General features: G+C 49.0%; 1 protein-coding gene across 3 annotated transcripts in view; it reads right to left on the minus strand.

Annotated features, from left to right (window-relative positions):
- The window catches only part of SETX (senataxin), a 55680-nt gene extending 40587 nt beyond the window's left edge, over window positions 1-15093 (minus strand). For 2 of the 3 annotated variants that reach the window (XM_081150927.1, XM_081150925.1), the window contains exons 1-7: window positions 14035-14123; window positions 8587-8667; window positions 8293-8476; window positions 6414-6624; window positions 4446-4555; window positions 2889-3108; window positions 1740-1859 (exon numbers count right to left, since the gene is read on the minus strand). In XM_081150927.1, coding sequence (XP_081007053.1) covers window positions 1740-1859; window positions 2889-3108; window positions 4446-4555; window positions 6414-6624; window positions 8293-8476; window positions 8587-8597 — 856 coding nt within the window. In that variant the 5' untranslated portion in view covers window positions 8598-8667; window positions 14035-14123. Of the gene's footprint in view, window positions 1-1739; window positions 1860-2888; window positions 3109-4445; window positions 4556-6413; window positions 6625-8292; window positions 8477-8586; window positions 8668-14034; window positions 14135-14958 lie in introns of those variants that run through there. The other variant, XM_081150926.1, reaches the window with a different exon arrangement.
- Between the last annotated feature and the right edge of the window lie 5760 nt (window positions 15094-20853).

A 20853-nucleotide genomic window follows, 5' to 3' on the forward strand; every position in this document is an offset into this window, starting at 1 on the left:
GAACTCCGTTGCTCCTTAATGTCTGCTAAGAATAGTCAAAGTCCCCAGTCAAGCACTTACAAGGCTGTCCTCTATGGTTTCTCCCTAGCTTTATTTATCACACTCCCGTAATCATTCCCTGCCTGCAGCACAGACAGGTAGCTGGCCTCTCCCCAAACAAGCAGAAAGCCTTCACATCCACCACCTCTCAAAGCCCTCGGACCCCGTGCAGCTCCAAAGCTTCCTCCCCGGCACCCGTGCCCAGCCAGGCGGCCGTCTATGGCAAGCGCCCTCCCTCCGAGGCATGCGCTCTAACTCGCTGTGCTGTCCTGTTCTCCAGTCTCCCTAGAAATTCCAGCTTTACCGCCTTCAGGGCCCTTAGGCTCCACTTTTTATCATACAGCCAGTCATGCAGACCTTGTCATGTACTTTCTTATCCGCTACTGCGGCCGACACACCGTCTTACGTGTCGTAAGCTGTCAAATTAAGGAAGGGTGTCAACAGTTCGGTGAAGACAATTAAGAAAGGCTTCAGAGAGGTGTAACATTCTGAAGGTTAGGGAGCTGAAGTGACAGAGAGAACAAACTTCTACGTGCAAGGCATGCAGAGACATGAGCAACTTATGTAGTAAATGCTGGCAAACAAATCAGTAAGAGTCTTAATCAGGAATACTTGAGCAAGAAAATGTGTGATCAAAACATAACAACAGGGCCCTGCTGGGTTGCTCAGTGGTGAGAGCGTTGGCCTTGGACTGAAGGATCCCAGGTTCGATTCTGGCCAAGGGCATGGACCTTGGTTGGGGGCTTGATCCCCGGCCCCTGGGCTCGTGCAGGAGGCAACCAATCAATGTGTCTCTCTCAAATCAATGTTTCTCTCTCTCTCTCCTCAGCCCCCCAACTCTCTCTGAAAAGCAATGGGAAATATCCTGGGGTGAGGATTAACAAAAAGAATAACATTTACATATTTCAGAATCTCCCACAAACGAGTTCATAGCCACACTCAAGTTGCCTAAAGAGGGCTCAAAGTGGGAAAATGACATCTATTATCTTTTCATAGAATCTGACACGCTTGGTCTCTATTGATTCACTCCTTCATAAAGAACACAAGAGTAGAGACACTTATTTAAGCACAAATTCTCCCCAATCGGCCTGATACAATCACAAGCAAAAGAAGGTTGGGTCTAATAGGAAACATGACTACAAGTTTTAGACCCTGTTTTCTTGACTCTCTGAGCGGTGCCATCCCAGAGTTTTCTGTGGTGATGCAAATGTTCCACTTCAGTTCTGTTCAATACAGTAGGCACCAGAAATAAACTAGTAGACCTGAAAAACCAAGTCTTCTATTTTAATTTTAATTTGCAGAGCCACAGTTGACTAGCAGTCACCAGGCTGGACAGTGAAACAATAGAGAACCAAAATGAAATGAAGAACCAGGAAAAAGAAACAGTGGGACAGGGAAGAATTTCTCCACAATTTTAACTAAATTGCCATTAAAAATTTATCTCCGATACATTCTAGTCTTAATTCTACCACTAACTGGGTGTTTCAACATGAAAAATTAAGTTGACTTGGACTTCCATGTCTTCTTTGATGAAAGAAAGGCGTTGAATTAAACTCTAAAGGTCCCTTCCGATTTAGAATTCTGAACCTGTGACCTAAACCACAAAAGTTTCTTTTCTCCACATCGTTCACCCAATTCTTGCAGTGACACCAGTATATCATTACCGTATTGAAAAGCATTTAGCAAACACAGTGCGTTACCCTCTGACTGCCTCTCCATGGTGTGAAGTATTGCCTGCATGAAGTCGTTCTGCTTGTCTGAGCCCAACAGCAGTGAATCCATGGCTTGCTCCTCCAGAATGGACAGCAGCATGCAGATACCTGCAAGATCATTTACAGTCTCCTTAGGCTGATTAAATAATACTACCCTCACACTTCCTCTGGTTTAGCTGGCAAAAAACCAACAAGGCAGGCCCTCGCCTGTGTTGCTTGGTGGTTAGAGCGTCAGCCTATGAACCGAAGGGTCACAGGTTAGATTCTCTCCCAGTCAAGGCAAGTACCTGGGTTGCAGGTTCAATCCCCAGCCCCACTGGGGGGGGTGTGCAGGAGGCAACCAATCAATGTTTCTCCCTCCCTCCCCCCACCCCCCTTCTCTCTAAAAATCAATGGAAAAAATATCCTCTGTTAAGGATTAACAAAACAACAACAACAAGAATAACATGGCATAAAGATGAAGCAAAACAGAATCCAGTTCCTCAGATATTTAACCCTTGATATTTTCATATACAACTGCTCCTGAGTAACAGGACTTGAGAGTGATTTGAGAATAAAGAGAACACGGCACGAACTTGGTCAGAAAACAGTTTCTAAGATGAATACCACACAATCTGTATTTCATCAAATCTAAGATGGCCTCAATCTTAAGATCGCCACATTTCAAGTACCAACCACTGCCAAATACAACCCAGGACTGTAAGACTTCCAATCAATGAAGTAGGGTGGAACTATTTTGAGTCAGTGTAGAACTTGTTGAAACCCAAAACTAATATCTCTTTCTATGGGGGAATATTTTACAGATGGAAAAAGAGGCATTAAGCCTGTTTTTAAAGCAGATCAAACACTATTAAAGTCAACTGCTCTACCAGTATTTTTTTACATCTAATATTGCTTCAAATAAAAGATCTATTTGCTATATTTGAAAATGCACCTCTCACACAGATGGTTTCTAGAATAAATGTATAAGAACAAGATGTGTAATGGTTATGTCAACTTAATGACAAAAGGATTGGAAATTAAGAAATCCTGTATTTAGCAATTTTGGTAAGATTACCAAAAGAGACAACTTCCTTTTGCAGGATACTCATAAGAACTACAGGAAAATACTAACATTTGTGCAGTGACAATACTTACCTAACCAATAATTTTTGTAGTTGGAAGTGTCATACATGTGGGAGGGCAGGATGATCAGTTTACCCTTCTCAAGGACAGAAGTAGTATAAATGTCTGGATGTTCTAACAGGCCCAACTCAATGACTTTAAAAAGGCAAGTCAAAACCTCCTGTAAGTCATAATAATCATCTCTGTCCACTTTCCCCAAGCCTTTCGCAGTCAGGATAGCCCAACGCCGAACCTAAAAGCATAACACAGTCGTTACTTCATTCAACAAACAACTGTCTATACTCAGCAAAAACCTAGTTAAGAATATAGGGTTTCCTATAGATTTTAAAAGACACAAAATACTAGGTCCTGGCCACGCAGCTCAGTGGATTAGAGAGTCATCCTGATGCACCAAGGATTCGGGTTCAATCCCCAGTCAGGGCACATACAAGAAGCAACCAGTGATGCATAAATAAGCAGAGCACAAATCGATGTTTCTTTCTCCCCCCCCATTCCTCTCTCTCTAAAATCAATTTATAAAAATATAAGACAAAGACCAAAAAAAATTTTTAAGACACAAGGTACTAATTAATGCAATGTGTGAACCTTATTTGATCCTGATTTGAATAAACTAACCCTAATAAGGCATTTAGGAGATCATCACTTCCATTCATTTAAAAGCTAGAAATGGCATTAAAAATTATTATTTTAGGTGTGGGGATGGTATTGTTTTGTTTTTCCCCAAAGCCAGTATCAAACTCTGGTCAAGATGTCAGAGTAGATAAATGCCGTGCTCGCCTCCTCCCATGACCACATCAAAATTACAACTAAATTGTAGCACTACTACCCTTGAGAACCATCTGGACACTAGTTGAACAAGTCCCTATAGCTAGGGATATAAAGACGAAGCCATGTGGAGACTGTAAAAATACATAAATAAAAAGTCCTTATCTTTTAGAGACTTTCTGAAGTGTTCTATGGATGAAATGCTCTGGCGCCTCAGGTTTGCTCTAACAAATCCCAAAGGGGAGTATAATATTGATCACGTATTAATAACTGACGAAGCTCAGTGATGAGTATACAGGGTTCACTATACCATTCTACTTTTACATGTTTGTAATTTTCAATGAAAGAACATTTTAAAAAGAGAAGGAAAAATGCACAGAGGGACCTCAACAGAAAAGCCCATGCAGCGAGCGCAGCGTCACGCTCCACACCCAGGCGCTGCTCCCTGCTGCGCTGCCGCCTCTCACACTCCTCTTCACATCTAGGAACTGACCTTCTTTCCCTTCCCCTCTACCCCAGCCACACTTTTAAAAATCTCATCTATGAGTAAAATAACTTTTCCACACATTGTAACTGGTACTTTTGGAGGGGCACAGGCAGACAAGGGACGCGTGAGAACAGTCCCTCGCTGGCTCAGGTCAGCGCACTGGCAGTTCCAAGTGTTCCCTCTGTCTTCCGAGCTGAAGCAGCAGCTGTCAGAATACTCTGACAAACATTTTAAAAATGCACATCCAAACCTCTAATACAGCTATATATGCAAAAAAATAACCGTATGTCCTTCTGTTGCCTAACACTCATACTCACCATTTCATTGGGATGAACCAAAAACAAATAGATCCCAGGCTGTTTCTCAAAAACCTGAAAGGAGCAATTCGCTTGTTCCATCCGACAAAGTGCTTCAACACATAACTCATCTAAACAGAAAAAATAAGGCAGTAAATCTGATATACATTTTACCTACTTATCCGGAGTCCCTAAATCTCACTCCTTCAGTTGTTTTGTAAGGAAATGAAAACATGTCCCTTGTAAACGTAGGAACACTATGTACCTATCCCAAAGACTAACTGATCCCAGTGTGGTTCCTATGAGTCATTCTGACTTTACTGGTATATACATCTTTTTCTTGGCATAATTATCTCCATAGGGTGTCTCCCTAGAAGTATGGTTATAGGTCCAATTCCATCAGCATTTTACATTTTGATTCGTGCGGACTTTATTTGGTAATGGAGCAATAAAGAAAGTCAGCTTCCCCCCACTTCCCACCCCACAATGGCTATTTTGTCCTGCTCTCATTTACTGAAGAATCCCTTTTTCCCACTGGTTTGAAATGCTCCCATCATCAAACACTAAATTCCCCAAACATGGCTGCTTTATGTCTGAACACTACACTGCTCTACCATGCAAGCACTGCTCTAACTCCTGCTGCTTTATGAAACTTTCTTCTTTACTCTCTAAAGTGTCCTCAACAGACTCATATATTCACCCTATCAGGTGAACTGACTTTACTTTGTTAAGCTTCAAAGACTATGGTTAGTGACAGTGGCTGGCCTTGGGGAGGAAGGAATAATAACCTGAAAAGCATGAGGGGAGCTCCTGGGGTATGTCATCGTTTCTGTGTCTGTGTGGTGGCCACAAAAGTTGTGTTTAGTTGTGAAAAAATATCAAGTTTATATACTTTTCTGGACATAGTATTCTTTAATAAACATTTGAAAAAATAACTTGTTAGAATTTTAAAATCTATTTTTAAATGTACTTAACCAAATCTTTAGATCAACTTTCCAGTTTACTGAAAATACAGAGGGATAGACACATAAATTAAATAACATCACCAAAAAACAATGAGAAAAATCCAGAATGTGCATTATTCTACAGGGAAACTATATGGTCTCAACAAGTCAATTAAGGAAAACAAAAGAAAAACACCAAAACACCACCACACCAGCAAAAAAGGTGTGTGCACAGGGCATGCACGAATACACTTCTGGGTTAAGAAGATGAAGAAAGGGAAACCAAATGTCACATATGACCCCTGCCTGGACTCTAACACACCAGCCAAAACACATTTGTGACTACGGGGCAATGTAAATATGGACTAGATATGAAATGCCTTAAAGGTGTTGTTTTGTTAGATTTGACAGATCAAGAAAATGTCTTTATTTCTAAGAGAGTCACACTAAGATATGCAAACATAAATGACCTAAATCTAGGCAGCCATAACATGCTCTAGTGATTCATGAAAATCACTGCAGCCCAGTGGTTCCCAGACAGGGATGACTCTGCCTCTCCCCAGCCCTGCCCAACTTCCAAGGGGGCATCTGGTACTTTCTGGAGACATTTTTTATTTGGTTTTCACAACTGGGGTGGGGGAGAGTAGGGTACTATAACATCTAGTGGATAGAGGCCAAGGACACTGGTACACAGGATAGTGCACAGAACAGTCCCCACAACAAAGACTAATCCAGTCTAAAATGTCAATAGCGCCAAGGCTGAGAAAGGCACAAGAACGAACACGTACTGAATGGGTGAATAAAATATATAATAAAGCAAATACAGCAAGACGTTAGCAATGGTGGACTCTACATTGTGTGTATGTGGGGTTCACAACACAATTTACTTTATGTTTGGACACTCTGACAACAAAATGTTGGGGAAAATACTAGTAAATATCCTAATTACATGTTTAGCAAACAGGTTTTCATACAGATAAACCTAAATCCTTACAACTCCTGAGATGATAAAACTGATGTAACTTGCAGAACACTTGATACTCACTAACATGCTCATGTAAAAGCAGATACGGATATTTCAGGACTTCAAGAAGAGGAACGCGAAGCTTATTTTCAAAGTCCTGGCCAGTGAAGTCAAACAGCTGTGCCTCCCCATTGTTGTCAACTATATACAATTCATCATCATCTTCGATTTCCGCCCTCATGGACTTTTCAAAGTGGTTTATGAGACGGAAGGTTTCTAATTCCCATAAAGCCTACAGGAAAAGAACAACGGGCACCGTGCTTTATTTCTGGTTGTCAGCAGAATATTCCAGATGTGAGGGCCTGAAAGTCTTTCCTAAGCATAGGATTCAGAAACTTAAAGTCCTACAGATCACATATTAGATTTGTTGGAAGAAGATGGTCACTAATTATGGCCGCATTATGATACATGAACATGAGTGCAGTAGACCCTTGATTTTGCAGGCTTCGGTTTAACAGACTTCAGATTTAACAGAGAACATTTCTGGCCCGCATGTTGTATGTGAAAATTAACACCCTGTTAATTTTAAAATGCTTTTAACCAAGATTTGCTTACAATTAAATTAACAAGTTATTTTTTTGTTATTAATTCAGTTATTTTAAACAAATGTTAGCGAATAGGCCATATGTTGGAAAAAACACTGTAGTAATTTTGAATTACATACGTACAACTATAGTCCATATATTTAAATCCAAGAGTCACCATTCATAAACAATGTTGCATGTGGATCACACTGCCGCACAGGGTAATTAGTGCTGTTGACTGGTGTCGTGACTTTCTGCAGCAGTTTTAACTCATGCAGGTGGATTTTCCCACGTGCGCTAAGCCACTCCCCAGCCATGTGCATGTGTTTACTGGCAGTGACTGGCGAATGCACACATTTACTAGACCCATTCAGTATAACTTTAAAATCATAGTAATACATATAGAAAACTTTTCTGTGAAATTAAACTTTTCATACATTCTTAATTTTAATTATACAAACGTGTCTACATTAAGTAAAAGGTCGATTTTTTTAACATGCACATTTGGAAAACCTACTTTATTATATAACAGACTTTCGGCTTTAACGAACACCCCCTCACCTGAATCAATTCCGTATCTTGAGGTTTTACTGTACGCAGAGCACGAGAGGTTTAAACACTGCTCGTACAGAGTTTCACTATCAGAGTCTCGACGTGCAATCAGCCCACTAAACAGGAAATGAGGAGCTGGAGCTTCTTTGTCAAAGGCAAGAGCTAGGCCTTCTCTGTCCCTGTCTAGGCTCCAACCTTCAAATATGTATCTTCCTTAAGACATCAGCTTCAGCATAAAGGCACTGTTTGCGTCATAACTGGGAAACTTCGTAACTGCAAACATTTTCCCAACAGAGTCATAACTCATCCCCCCCCTGCTCTCTACCTTGTATTTTCCACCACATAAATGTAATAAACCAAGTATTCACGGCTACATATTTAAAACTGTATGTTTTACTTTGGTTTACTATGACTAGAAAACATGCTTGCCCTTAGAGGTTTATACCATTTACCCATTTAAAAATAAAGAGAGGGGAAAAAACCACCCAAGCCATTCAGACACATGAATTTATAACACTGTCAAATATACTGACATAAACACATAAACCAAATACGCCCATACATCACTTCATAAAATTGTTTTATATCAAAATGACTAAAAGTGAGAGGTCATAAAATTCTGCTTTATGTTTCAATTCAATTCCCTCAGTCGGTGACCACTGACTCAGCACCTATTGCACAGCAGGCAATGAATTAAGTACTCGAGGTACGTATTGCCTTTCAAGTTTAAATGAGCAGTTCCCTGAATGCTCCCAAAAGAGGTCAAATTTATTCTCTTCCTAGTTATCAAGCATGAAAAACACTCCCCAGGTGATGTAACTTACCTCATGCAAGAACGGCAGCTCGTCCCTCGCCCTGTGGTACTCGGTCACACACTCTAAGCAGTAGCAGAGGTCCTCGTCTGCGGTCTGGAACTCACTGGACGAGGTCCTGGACGCATAGCGCTGCAGGAACTCAACGGTGGACACGCCACCTGGCGTACACCAACAGCACGTGCTCATTCTGTACCTGTACCCAGAAAAACCAACGACTAAAGCAAACAAGATACTTCAGGTCTGTTCTGTGCAAAGAATGGGTGCATTTCCTCTAACGACCGTCACCCTCAACTGGAAACCTACCTCCACCACATCCAGAACCACCTGCTGGCCAGCTGCCAGCGCGAACTAAACTCAAATCTGAGCCCACTCCTCAAACCTTGTCTTTGACACATGAAAAATATAATAAAATGAAAGCACTTCGTTAGTTATAAACATCATAAGGCAATACAGCTGCGCTACGGAAAAGGCTCAGAACTATGTAATACTGATAGGAAATATATTCAGACAGAGAACTGCCAGTGTTTCCACGTACAGACGCTGGGTGTCTTGCTGACATACTGAAGCTGAGTCAAAAGCTCAGGAAACCGCCCTGGCCGATTTGCTCAGTGGTTAGAGAGTCTCCTGTGGATTGCAGGGTCCTGGGTTCGATTCTGGCCAAAGGCATGTGCCTCTGTTGCTGACTCAATTCCCGGCCCTGGTCAGGGTGTGTGCAGGAGGCAATCACTTGATGTCTCTCTCTGTCTCTCTCTCACATCGATGTTTCGCTCTCCCCACCCCTCCAAAAAGCAATGGAAAAGATGTCCTTGGGTGAGGATTCAAACACACACTCAGGAAGCCTTTTACTCATCCATACCAACAACAAAAACTCACGGAGAGCATTTCCTCTTGTCTACAAAGAATATATGCACATGAATTTGCCCGAGTGAATTGCTGCCTCATCAATGCACTGCTCATCAATGCACTGTACCAGCTACAAATGTTAATCTATTGCTACTGAGTCTGATACTTAAGTTTTTGACTGTCTCCAACTTTTTGTTTTGATAATACCATCAGCCTCTACCATCCAAGATCAAGAGAAAAGGTTAAGATTAAACACTTTTCTAAAGCCTAGCAGTGCCAAGGAGAGCAAAGGAGCAAGAGTATACCAGGACATCCCGATAACCAAATGAGTCAAAGATTTGAAAAAAGACCTATGAGGCAGGTTTATCAGAACTGCAGATGGCATGAAACTGAGATTAGCAAATACGAGGAAAGCCAAAACCCAGAGAGATCCCCAAGTCTAATGAGGTGCAATAAAAATAAGCTAAGATCTATTATTTTTATCCCTAATTAAATGCATATAAAAGCAAACAGGATGCTCATTGCCAGTAAGCAGGGTATTGTGGCTAAATCAAATGCAGATGTTGGCATTAACATAAACAAACAAGTAAATAAGTGAGAGAGGGAGGGCATGAGGGAGGGAGGGGTTGGGGCAGGGAAAATACAAGGCGAACCCGGAGTACCTTCTAGTGCCAGAAAGTGCTCAAAATACAAAAGGATGGGGGGGCATGGCAAAGGGACATAGGAGCCAACCTGAAAGAGCTCTCAATGGCCAAAGCTCAAACATTTTGAACAAAATAAATGTAATATTTGATTATAATCCACAGTATAAAGTAAATATACATGAATCCATACTGGTATAAATAAATGGTTGAATAAACAAATGTGGGAGAAGGGACAAAAATCTTTCTTATAAAGAATTCCAAATAATATATTGACACTCACCATTCCGAGAGGCGGCACTTAATTCCACCCCATTTTGAGTGCAGGCCAGACTTGGTAAATTACCTCCAAAGAAGAGAGTATGGAAAGGGGAAAACAGTAATTTACAGTGGAGACACCTGGCAAACACAACCTTAACCAAATGCTCAAGGTTAACATCACCAGTGTGACCATGTTTATAACCCCTGACGCAGTGTGAGGAGGAAGCAACTTCAGTGCTGCAGTCTGCTTGCCCCAAACCCGTGAGCCCCAGTCTATGCATGAAGAAACATCAGCCACACCCAAAGTAACACCTCAACAGCTATCAGCCCGTCTGAAACAAGAAGCAAACCACACTCAAAGGGAAGCAAAGCGAGAGTTCTTTTATATGAAACTAATGACTGACTGGGAACTGGGCCTGGAAATTATCCAACAAACCTTGTCTTGAGAAACTTGACCTTAAGTATACAGTGAATGTAAAGTATCACCTAATGGGAAAGAAAAGTTATAAACTCAACTAAGTTCACTTCCTAAACGGATGGACCTGACCCATGCATTCTCCTCAGGGGTGATATCATCCTCAGAGATGAAACTGGTTAGTCCTACTCTTTTTCTGTACACAGCACATACATGTATAAACTATACAGACATATATACCACATTACTAGTTTTAAAATTCATGGGAAATTCATAGGAAAGAAATGCCTAAAATGTTTCCTTTCAGGAAGGGGAAGAAAGGACAAAAAAATGGTTAAGAAACATGAAATGAATACTTGGGCACAGGAACTTGGCAGTGTGCAGGTTTTGAATGCGTATCACCCTAAAATTCAGACAACATCTTTTTGTTGTTAATCCTCACTGGAGGATTATTTTTTTCCCATTGATTTTTAGAGAGAGTGAAAGGGAGGGGGAGAGGGAGAGAGAAACATCGATTAGAGAAAGAGACATCAATTGGTTGCCTACTGTACTCGCCCTGACCAGGCTGGGGATGGAACCTGCAACCCAGGTACTTGCCCTTGACGGGGAATCCAACCCAGGCCCTTTGGTCTGCAGGCCGATGCTCTAACCACAGAGCCAAACCGGCCAGGGCCAGATACCAGCTTGACAGAAATCATATTTTACTGCTGAGGCTTTTGTGGCATAATGCCGGTTCTTTAAAATAAACTGACTTTTTTAAAGCTTCCTTACTTTCTTCTTATACCCATGATTAAAGACTAACACATAAATGCATAAGTATAATCAAATACATATTTGTCTTATGAATTGATTTTTATTTATTAAATATTGTGTACTTTCTTCATGCTCCTAAAAAGAATTTAGGGCAGCTTTCAACATTTAAATACTACATATACAAAAGGACATTTAAAAAGGAGACTTAAAAAGAGCGAGCAATCCAAACTTATTTGAAAGAAATTTAATTTCACTAAGTCCTAAGTTAGGAGCTCCCTGAAGAGCAGAGCAAAAGGGTACCGTGAGGAGCAGTCGTCACTGCATGCTAGCTCCTGGGGAGTCCTGCCCTTCCTGATACCGATGCTAACTGAGTTCATTTTACCAATGCCTACCTTGCACAAGGGTGCTGCAAACTAGGGACTACCAAACATATTGAATATCATTAGGTTTTGCAAAATATAAAATTACTTTATTCAAAGCAGAGTTTCTTGTACCTGAAAAGCCAATCACACCACCAGGAAGTTAAAGTGTGCAGAAGACATTTTTTTCTGGTGATCTAATTCAATATGGGGAGTGAACTCAGACTTAACAGAAAGTGAAACTTGAAGATTCATCACACATCAATTACTTCAAGCATGATTTGACAGGAAAAATAGATTTGCAGTCTATTGAAACCGAAAAAATTACGGGACTGAAGTAAAACAATAACTTTGTTACAACATGTTAACAGAGCAGTTAGCAAAACAAACCTTCCATTAACAAAATTCCAGTGTCCGCTTTTTATTTCACTCACTCAAGAGTGCTAGGCTACTCCCACACTCAAAAGCAGGAATAAATTTTGTCCAAGTAGATGGGAGTTACTCCCATATAACTAACAGCTAAGCACCATGGAATCTACATACACAGAGAATGGTGCTATAGGACACATCACGAGAACATGCTTCGGTGATTCCGCTCAAGTTGCCATAATATGCATGGTTATGTCCCCAAATCTAAACCACCACTGGCCTGATAGCTAAGCCCAGCAAATTCTGAAAAGAACATATTGTAATTTTCCTTTTAAGGGAAAGTTACTAGTAGATGACCATGAATCCTGTTAAGTTTTTGCCCAACTCAGTTCTTCTGGAGGTCGGTTTTGTTAATTTCATCAGATTTTTAACTGCTTGGAACCATTACTGAACCACAGATGGGGGTTTCCAGGGAATCCTCAAGCTGTAGGACAGAAATAAGAACCACTCCCCAAGCATCAAAAAGAGCCAATTTATACTGTCTACCTTGGACAATGATGTGTCAATAACACAGGTGTGTAGCTAACCAGACGTGTAGCTGGAACCTTCCATAGACTCACCCTGGGGATATCACTTCTCGATATCAGCTAGCCAGAAACTTCAAATAACCACCTTCTTCTATCCTTCCCTGCTAAACTTCAATTTTAAAAATTTAAAAAAAAAAAAAAAAAAGTGATGCATAAAATGCTACTAATGCAGGTTACATCTTAAACTGTGAAACAAGAAAGGAGATGCTGGCCACGCGCTCCGTAGCTAAGACGCCACCCCGTCTTCCATTCTCCGAAACCTCTTCCTTTCGCCGCTGTAGATATTCAAGTTTCCAAAGGCTGAACTCAGGATTCTAACCTCAATATCCTCTTTCTGGGTGACCTAATTCAAACCACTGCTTCTACTACTACCTATTCTGAAGCTTCCCAAAGACTCAGAGCGTGTGTTAAATTCTCAATGCAGTGCTTAGCTGTGTTTCAGACGCTCAGTAAGTGACAGCCTAGCCCAGAAATCCACGAAGATACAGTCAACATCCAACTACACAGGGAACCTCTACTCACCTGACAGGCACCTCCAAGTAAAAAGACCCAGAGAAGAACAAAGGCCTTCCCTTCACTACGGTACTCTGTATTCACGGCATTACGATCCCCTCAGTTTTCAAACCAGGAGCCTGGCAGTCACCCTATACTCTCCCCCTCAGCCCCACTGCTCGGAGTTCCAAAGAGCCCACCTCCTCACTTACACCTGCACTTTACTCTCAGTGAGACTGCCACGGCCTTAGTTTAACACATTCTCATTATTTGTCTGGATTATAGAACACGCCTCTTCTACAATCTACGGATTCTTCTGCCTCTTGTTTTGACCCACCACCAATTCTTCCTCCAAAATGCTGCAAAAGGGCAAAGAAAAAGCTGGACTTTGAAAGCACAAGTGACTCCTCCACAGTCTTGGGATCAACTTCAAATTTTGAGCTCAGCACACAAGGCCCTGCCCTCATTTGGCATCAACATCAGCTCTTGCCATTCCGAACCCTCACCTGCTCTCCTGAAGATGCTTCATGCTGTTTGGCAGTCTCTGCCTTTACGGAAGCTCATCCATCTCCCTTGAGCACCCATCCTTCATACCTCTGCCTGGTTCTTAACCCTGGTAAGTGCATCAAACTCACCAAAGAAGCTTAAAAATTAAAATACATAAATAAAGGCAGATGGCGAGATACTACTGATAAAATTCAGATTCAATTGTTTAAAAGAATTCCACCAGTGACTCATAAAAAGCCAGATTTGAGAACTACCCTTGTGCAACCAGCCCATCCCTGAGTGTCATCATGTCTGGGGCTCCTCTGACCCACCCTCTCCCTTCCCTTCGGTCTCCTAGGACCTTCTTATCCATTGCCTCAGGACTCTGTTTCTATCACTGCACTTCCAAGTGGGCTGAGCTGCTATTCTCAGCAATTCTGAATCTGTAGGGTAAAGATCTGTTCTGTACAATCACTTTTACTCCAGCGTGGCACATATCAGGTGACTGAAAAAATGTCTTAAATGTTTGCTTAATAAATAAGTACCTGGGCTAATGGCTTACAGAGATGTGATCCTCTCAGTCGAGATTCTGGGGTGAGGACTTGCATTCATACATACCCTGACTCTGCTCCCAAAAGAACATTTCTGAAATAAGGAAAAACAAGAAACAAAAACTGATAAAGCAGTACTTATACTCTGAGTTTCACACAAATCCAATTAAGCAGAGCCAGATGTTTCGTTTGATGAAAAAGCTCCCGCTCACAGAGACTATAGACAACTTGCCTCTGTAGGACCCAAATAATTAAGAAATGGTGCAGCTGCGGTTCGGACTCCACAGGGGGCACTCAGGGCCCACTCAGGAACCTAGGCACTTGTCAAAAGTGCCCCATGAGAAAATGCAGGCCTGCTCGCCCTAGGACCGTCGGCCACGGACTCACCTCGGTCCCTTCAAAGGTCACGCCCCCTCCTAACTGCAAGGCTCTTTCCCGTCGAGCCCCGCGCCTGGTGCCCGCTGGGCGCCCGGTGCCCGCCGGCAGGAAGGCGGGGTGGGCACACAGCGCGCCTCTGCCGGCTGTCGGCGCTCCATCACCTTCAGGTGCCAGGGGGCCTCAGGCGGCCGGTCGGGAAAAGCGCTCTCTCCAAAGGGAGAGACTCCGGAGCAGGAGAAAGGCAGGGGCGTCGAGGGGACCATACTTTCTGCAGCGAGACCCCCCATCCACCCGAGGACACTACGCGATGCCCAGACCAAAACAGCTCCCACGATTCCGCGCCATAGACACCGCGAAGGGAGGAGAAGGGCTCCCAGCGCCCGGACCCCAGGGTGCAGGAGGCAGCAGGGCGCGACCCACCAGGCACCATGGGGGTGCTCCCGAGCCGCCCCTCCCCCGCCCGCCGCCGCCGCCGCCGCCGCCGCCGCCGCGACTGTTACTCCTCGGGGCCCCGCGCGCACCAGCCGCGCACGCGCCCACCTGTGCCACCTCGAGCCCGCCGCTCTCCTCACCCGGCCCGGCCTCGCGGCGGCCGCCAGCCCGCCTCCATGCCGCCACCCCGCAGCCGGCCGAGGGCGGAAGTGTGGGTCCTCTCCCGCCGCCAATCCCGCGGGCGCCGCGAGCGAAGGCCCCGCCCCCGGGCGCGGTCCGCCGCCCGCAGGCCCCGCCTCCGCCGCCGCTGTGTTTTGGTGCGCAGAGGGGCGGGGCGTGGGAAGGCGCGCCCGAGCTCCGCGGGCGACCCGGACACCTGGCTCTGGCGTCACTTCCGAGCTGCCGAACCCACCAATCGGGGGCGTCCGCGCGGTGGGGGCGGAGTTTGCCGCCGCCGAGTGAACGCGGCCCTGCCCAGGACTTCCTCCCCGTGGGGGCGCAGCCCGACCCCCTAACCCGCCCGCTGACTCGGGCGCCTACCTCTCTGCTTCTGCCTCTGTTCTTTGCCGTTTTCTACGCCTCAGATGTTCCAGGAGGGCGTGTAACGGCCTGCGAAGGAATTCTGTTTCCTTTTTAGAGTTCCTTTTAAAGACCTGATACGTAATCAACATGTAATTGGAGGCATGGATACACTTCGTACTAAAGGGAAGGGATACATTAAGTATTGCGGTTGGGGGAATAGATATACTTTGTATTTCATAAAAAGGATACGTTAAAGTATTGTAAAGGAAAACAATACAGAGTATCATAGTGAAAACACCACCGGAAGGCCTGCCCATTTCTTTTTAACACCTAACTACCGACTTCGATGCTGAGCAACTACCACTAGCTTTTACTCTAGTACCGTAGAGAAGGCAGAAAGACCAGATAATTACTGCTGCTGACCAACGCTGAAAAGCAAAGAGGAGGCTGAGGCCGGCCGGGTCCAGTACGTCCGCGGGCGACGGTCTTGCCGAGAACCTCAACCGAAGAATGAGGGGCCGCAAGCCAGGAACGCGGGAGGGCTCTGGCGAGGGAAGGTTCCGGCGAGGGGCGTGGCTGACGGGAAGCCCCTCCCCGCGGCCGACCGTTATGCTAATTTGCCAATCTGGCAGTTGACGTCGGAAAACGGGGCGGAAAACCGTTATTCTCCCGGCTTCTGGATTTTTCTACCGCGCGAGGTAGTTTCGCCCTAGTCAGTTGAAGTGTCCAACTAAGAGAGTTACAAAACTGTTTCAAACGATACTGCATTTTAAATTGTACATGCGTCCCTCTTTAAATAATATTTTTATGTAATACTTTTTAAAATACAGACCTGGATGACTACGAAAAATAAACTTTTTTTTAAAAGATAAGGTGACAAAAAAAAAAAAATCACCTGAGTTTCTGTTCCCCCGAGATAACCATGTCACTGAGCGTCCTTGCAGCCTGCGCTGCGCGAGGAACGGTGTGAAGCGCCAGGCGGCTCGCGCCGCGCGGCCCGGCGTTGCCCTGAGCGCCCAACAGCGCGCCCGCGCCAGACACGCGAGCTCGGGCTCCGGACGCGTGAAAACGTTTCAACGTCCTGTAAGTCAGGAAAGAAGCGAAATTTTAGGTTGAAAAATCTCTTAATATTTAACAATATACTTGTGCTTATAACAATCTGGTCACAAAAGATGACTTGTGATACTTTTAAGGCGGAACGCGCCCATGAAGACAAGAAGTGCCCGGGTCCCACGGAAGCCGTGGTTTGGTCCTGCTTCCGAATCCCCTGTGGGCCTTATCATTTTGCCGCATTTGTTTTTAATCCGTAAGCAATAGAGGAAGTTCTGCCTGCTTTTCAACTTTATGACATTGTTCTGAATGCATTTTTCTGCCAGTTGCTGTCTTACACACAGGGTTACGCCCCGAGGCTGATCCGGGGGTACAGTCCGGAGCTGCGGAGCCCAAAACTTAAACCAGTTGGGGAGCAGTGTTCTTGAAAACGCGGTGATAAAATTCATGAATACCAACCTGGGGCTAACATTCATGTTTATTTTGAACGGCACGAATCACTATTTTAAATGGGGAAAAAAAGCCCACCCATATTAAAACGTCGGGGGGAGGTGGGGTAGGGACCCCCATAGATAAGCTGCGAAAACAGCTCTACAAAAGTTACACGTTTTGGCCCCGTACCCTTCAGCGGATGTGCGTGGCCGCGCCGCGGAAATGTTTAGCACCCCGAATCTCAGACGGATCCTTCCCAGCTTTTTCCCACTGGAGCCCGTAAGGCTTCCGGCGCTGTGACCGAACTGCAACAGTTGCAACTGAGGACACCTTGTTACCAGGCCGTCACCGACGTAGCCGCTTTGACGTGCGCAGGGCGAGCTTCGCGTGTCGGCGGTTGACGCATGACGTCAGCGCTTCCGTTCCTTTCCGGGCCTGACCCCTCCCTCCCAGTGCGCGCTCGGACGGACCGACGGGCAGCCCCCGAGCGTTCTAAAGGGGTCTCTGCTCCGCGGCCCGGGGCTCCGGTCGTAGTTCCTACGGCTTTCACCCCGTCCGCCCTCGCTCCGGCAGCCCGTCGGCTGTAACTTACACTCGACGACACCCAGTAGGACACGCAGATCCGAAGCGTGGGGCTCCAGGAGCTGCAACGGCCCCGCACGTTCCCGTAACCGCCTCCCACCCAGACAGGAGGCATTTTGTTCCCCCGGAAAGTGCCCCGAGGCCGCTGCGCCCTGACCCCCCCCCCCCCCCCGCTGGTCCGACTCCCAGCAGGGGTCGGCCCCGTGGGGCCGCCGCGCTGTTGGGGAGCCCAGGTCGCGGGCCCGGCCTCGGCGCGTCTGGAGCGCGGGCTGGGGCGCCCTCAGGTGGGCCCCCGGGTTAGGCCGCGCGCCTGGCGGATGCGGCGGTTCCAAGTGTCCTGCGATGGAGACGCTGTGCCCGGCCGGCGGGGGCTCAGTGACCGAGCGCGCGCCCCGGAGCCGGGAGGCCGCGGGTCGGGGCCAGGGCCGGTGCGGGGGTCGCTGGCGGACCCCAGCCGGAGGCCCCTCGGTGACCCCTCCCTCGCCCTCTCCGTCCCGCCGGCTGAGGTCAGCGGAAACGTGCTGGGGAAGGAGCGGCGCTGCCGCCGCGTCGGCCCCGAACTTCGGCCTCGTGCGCGACGTGAGGACGCCCCGGCCGCGCCCCGGCGGCCTGGCCGCCCCGAGTCCCCACTGGCGGCGCGGGGGGCGCCCCCTATCGACGGCCTCGCGCACCTTCGCGCCGGGAGCCTTCCGGACCCGCCGGCGGCCTGCCCGGGGCGCCTCAGCTTCTCGGGCGCCTCAGCTTCTCGGGCGCCCCAGCTCGTCGGCGCCCCAGCTCGTCGGGCGCCCCAGCTTCTCGGGCGCCTCAGCTCGTCGGGCGCCTCAGCTCGTCGGCGCCTCAGCTTCTGGGCGCCTCAGCTCGTCGGGCGCCTCAGCTTCTGGGCGCCTCAGCTCGTCGGGCGCCGCGCGTCGCGCCTGCTGCGAGCGGGTCGCCGGATGCCGCGGCCCCTTTGGCCATTTTCTAAGGACTCCACAGGACCCCTGACCTTCGGGGCGGCCAGGCGACCACTGCGTGCGGCCTAAACCACCGAACTTGCGGGCATCTGTCGCGCCCGCAGACGTTTAACGTCGATTTAGTAAAAATGTTTCCTTGTGGCCCCAGCCGGGGCTCGGGTGGGGGCGCCCCGGGCACCTGCCTGGGGCGCGGGGCAGCCGCCCGACGCTTTCCTCACCGATTTCTCCCTCCCCCTCTCCTCCCTAAAAATCAAGGCAAACGCATCCTCGGGCGAGGACTTAAAAACTTTTTTGGATTCTGTTTGCCCCTGATGCGGACGGGGACCCACCTCTCTGCTGGCCCGTCTCCGGCACCTTCGCCCGCTGGCTCCCCGCCTGCGCCGCTCGCGTGTGGGGCGCGCCTCCCGCCCCGGGGCTGCCCCCCCCCCCCCCCGCGGCGTTGCGGGAGCCCGGGAAGGGCGCGGACGGCGCCGAGGGCTCGGCACACACTCAGCTGGCGGCGCCGCGCTCGCTGGCCCGGGATGGCGGCCGGGGGCAGGGCCGGGCGCGTCCCGTGTGGCGGAAGGGGCACCGGGCACAGTCGGTGTCTGGGTCTGAGTGGGAAACTGGTTTGTTTTTCGGGGTGAAACGAGCGCTTAAGGCAGAAGCAGCAGCAGGACACCCGGCGGGGCTGCTGTCACTCCCTGGAAAGCAGAGAAAGGGGGGCCTTGGGGACAGGCTCAGGGGGGTTGCCCGGGATGAGCGCCCCTTGCCCGCTGCCCCCCCCGGGGACCCCCGGTTGGGAGGCGCAGCCCGGGCTCCCGAGGGACTCGCCTGCTCCCCGTCGCCGCCTCCGCGGCCGCCCCGGGCCCTGGCTGTGCAGCGAAGCCTTGGGCCGCGACGGACAGCCGCGCGCTGCTTATGAACGTGCAGCGCGGCTCGCGGAGCTCAGCGTGAAGACTGCGGGCAGGGGCCTGCCCCCGCCTCCCCTCCCCTCGTGTACACTGCGGGCACGGGCCTGCCCCCGCCTCCCCTCCTCCCCTCGTGTACACTGCGGGCACGGGCCTGCCCCCGCCTCCCCTCCTCCCCTCGTGTACACTGCGGGCACGGGCCTGCCCCCGCCTCCCCTCCTCCCCTCGTGTACACTGCGGGCACGGGCCTGCCCCCGCCTGCCCCTCCTCCCCTCGTGTACACTGCGGGCACGGGCCTGCCCCCGCCTCCCCTCCTCCCCTCGTGTACACTGCGGGCACGGGCCTGCCCCCGCCTCCCCTCCTCCCCTCGTGTACACTGCGGGCACGGGCCTGCCCCCGCCTCCCCTCCTCCCCTCGTGTACACTGCGGGCACGGGCCTGCCCCCGCCTCCCCTCCTCCCCTCGTGTACACTGCGGGCACGGGCCTGCCCCCGCCTCCCCTCCTCCCCTCGTGTACACTGCGGGCACGGGCCTGCCCCCGCCTGCCCCTCCTCCCCTCGTGTACACTGCGGGCACGGGCCTGCCCCCGCCTGCCCCTCCTCCCCTCGTGTACACTGCGGGCACGGGCCTGCCCCCGCCTGCCCCTCCTCCCCTCGTGTACACTGCGGGCACGGGCCTGCCCCCTCCTCCCCCTCCTCCCCTCAGGCGGTGCCGGCGCCTCCTGTGCCCTCTCCTCGCTCCGAGCGGGCTTGTCCGCGTCATGGAGCCAACAAGTCCATGCCTCCAGCCGCTTTTCTTCTCTGTCCCTCCTCTTCAGGCGGACTCGGGGGTGCTGGGGACCCTGCACACCCCACCCAAAGCCACGGGTTCCCCTCGCGCCCGCCGCCCTCCTGCCCCTGCCCCAGCCCGTCCCCCCACCTTCCTGGGCTCTCATGTAAACGGGGTACTTGGCAGAGGTGACATCTGTATGGCCGGAGGCGCATGGGAGACATCGGTGACTTACAAAAATCACTTTTACAAAGTACACACGTGTACTGGGTCACATTCACGACACAGGTAAATGTCGACCGGCTGTCGTCTACGTTTGTGGTTCACCTCAATCTGTTCACGCTTCTGCGCGTGGGACCCCGATCCTCTGCTGGGGAGCTGACCCTCAGCCATTCAGGGGGTGTGCTAAACCCCAGTTCCAGAAGCAACCTTGTTTTCCCGGCTACAGCGGGAGCTCGGGTTCGGCACAAGCTTCAGCCTGGGCATTGGGAACAACACCAGGACCTGAGCAAGAGCAAGAGGGGGCCCCTTCTCCCCAGAACGGGCACCAGGTGCTGCGGCCGGGGCTGTAGGGAGGCAGCCCTGCGCGAGGCCCCCGGGGGACTGAAGGTGAGCGTCTCTGGAGAAGCCACATCCTGGTGACCGAGCCGCGGGTCTGGCCCTAAAGTAAAACGTGCCTCCTGGATGGTCGGCCTTCAGTGCCAGACCGCGCGGATCTCAGGCTGGTTTTCCGGCCCTTGCGGATCGAGAATTCTAACCCATGTGCTCGCAGTCCCACCGCCCAGAGGACCATCGCATGCTGGGTTT

The sequence above is a fragment of the Miniopterus schreibersii genome (assembly GCF_964146895.1).
Source record: "Miniopterus schreibersii genome assembly, chromosome: 11".
Classification (NCBI taxonomy): Eukaryota; Metazoa; Chordata; class Mammalia; order Chiroptera; family Miniopteridae; genus Miniopterus; species Miniopterus schreibersii.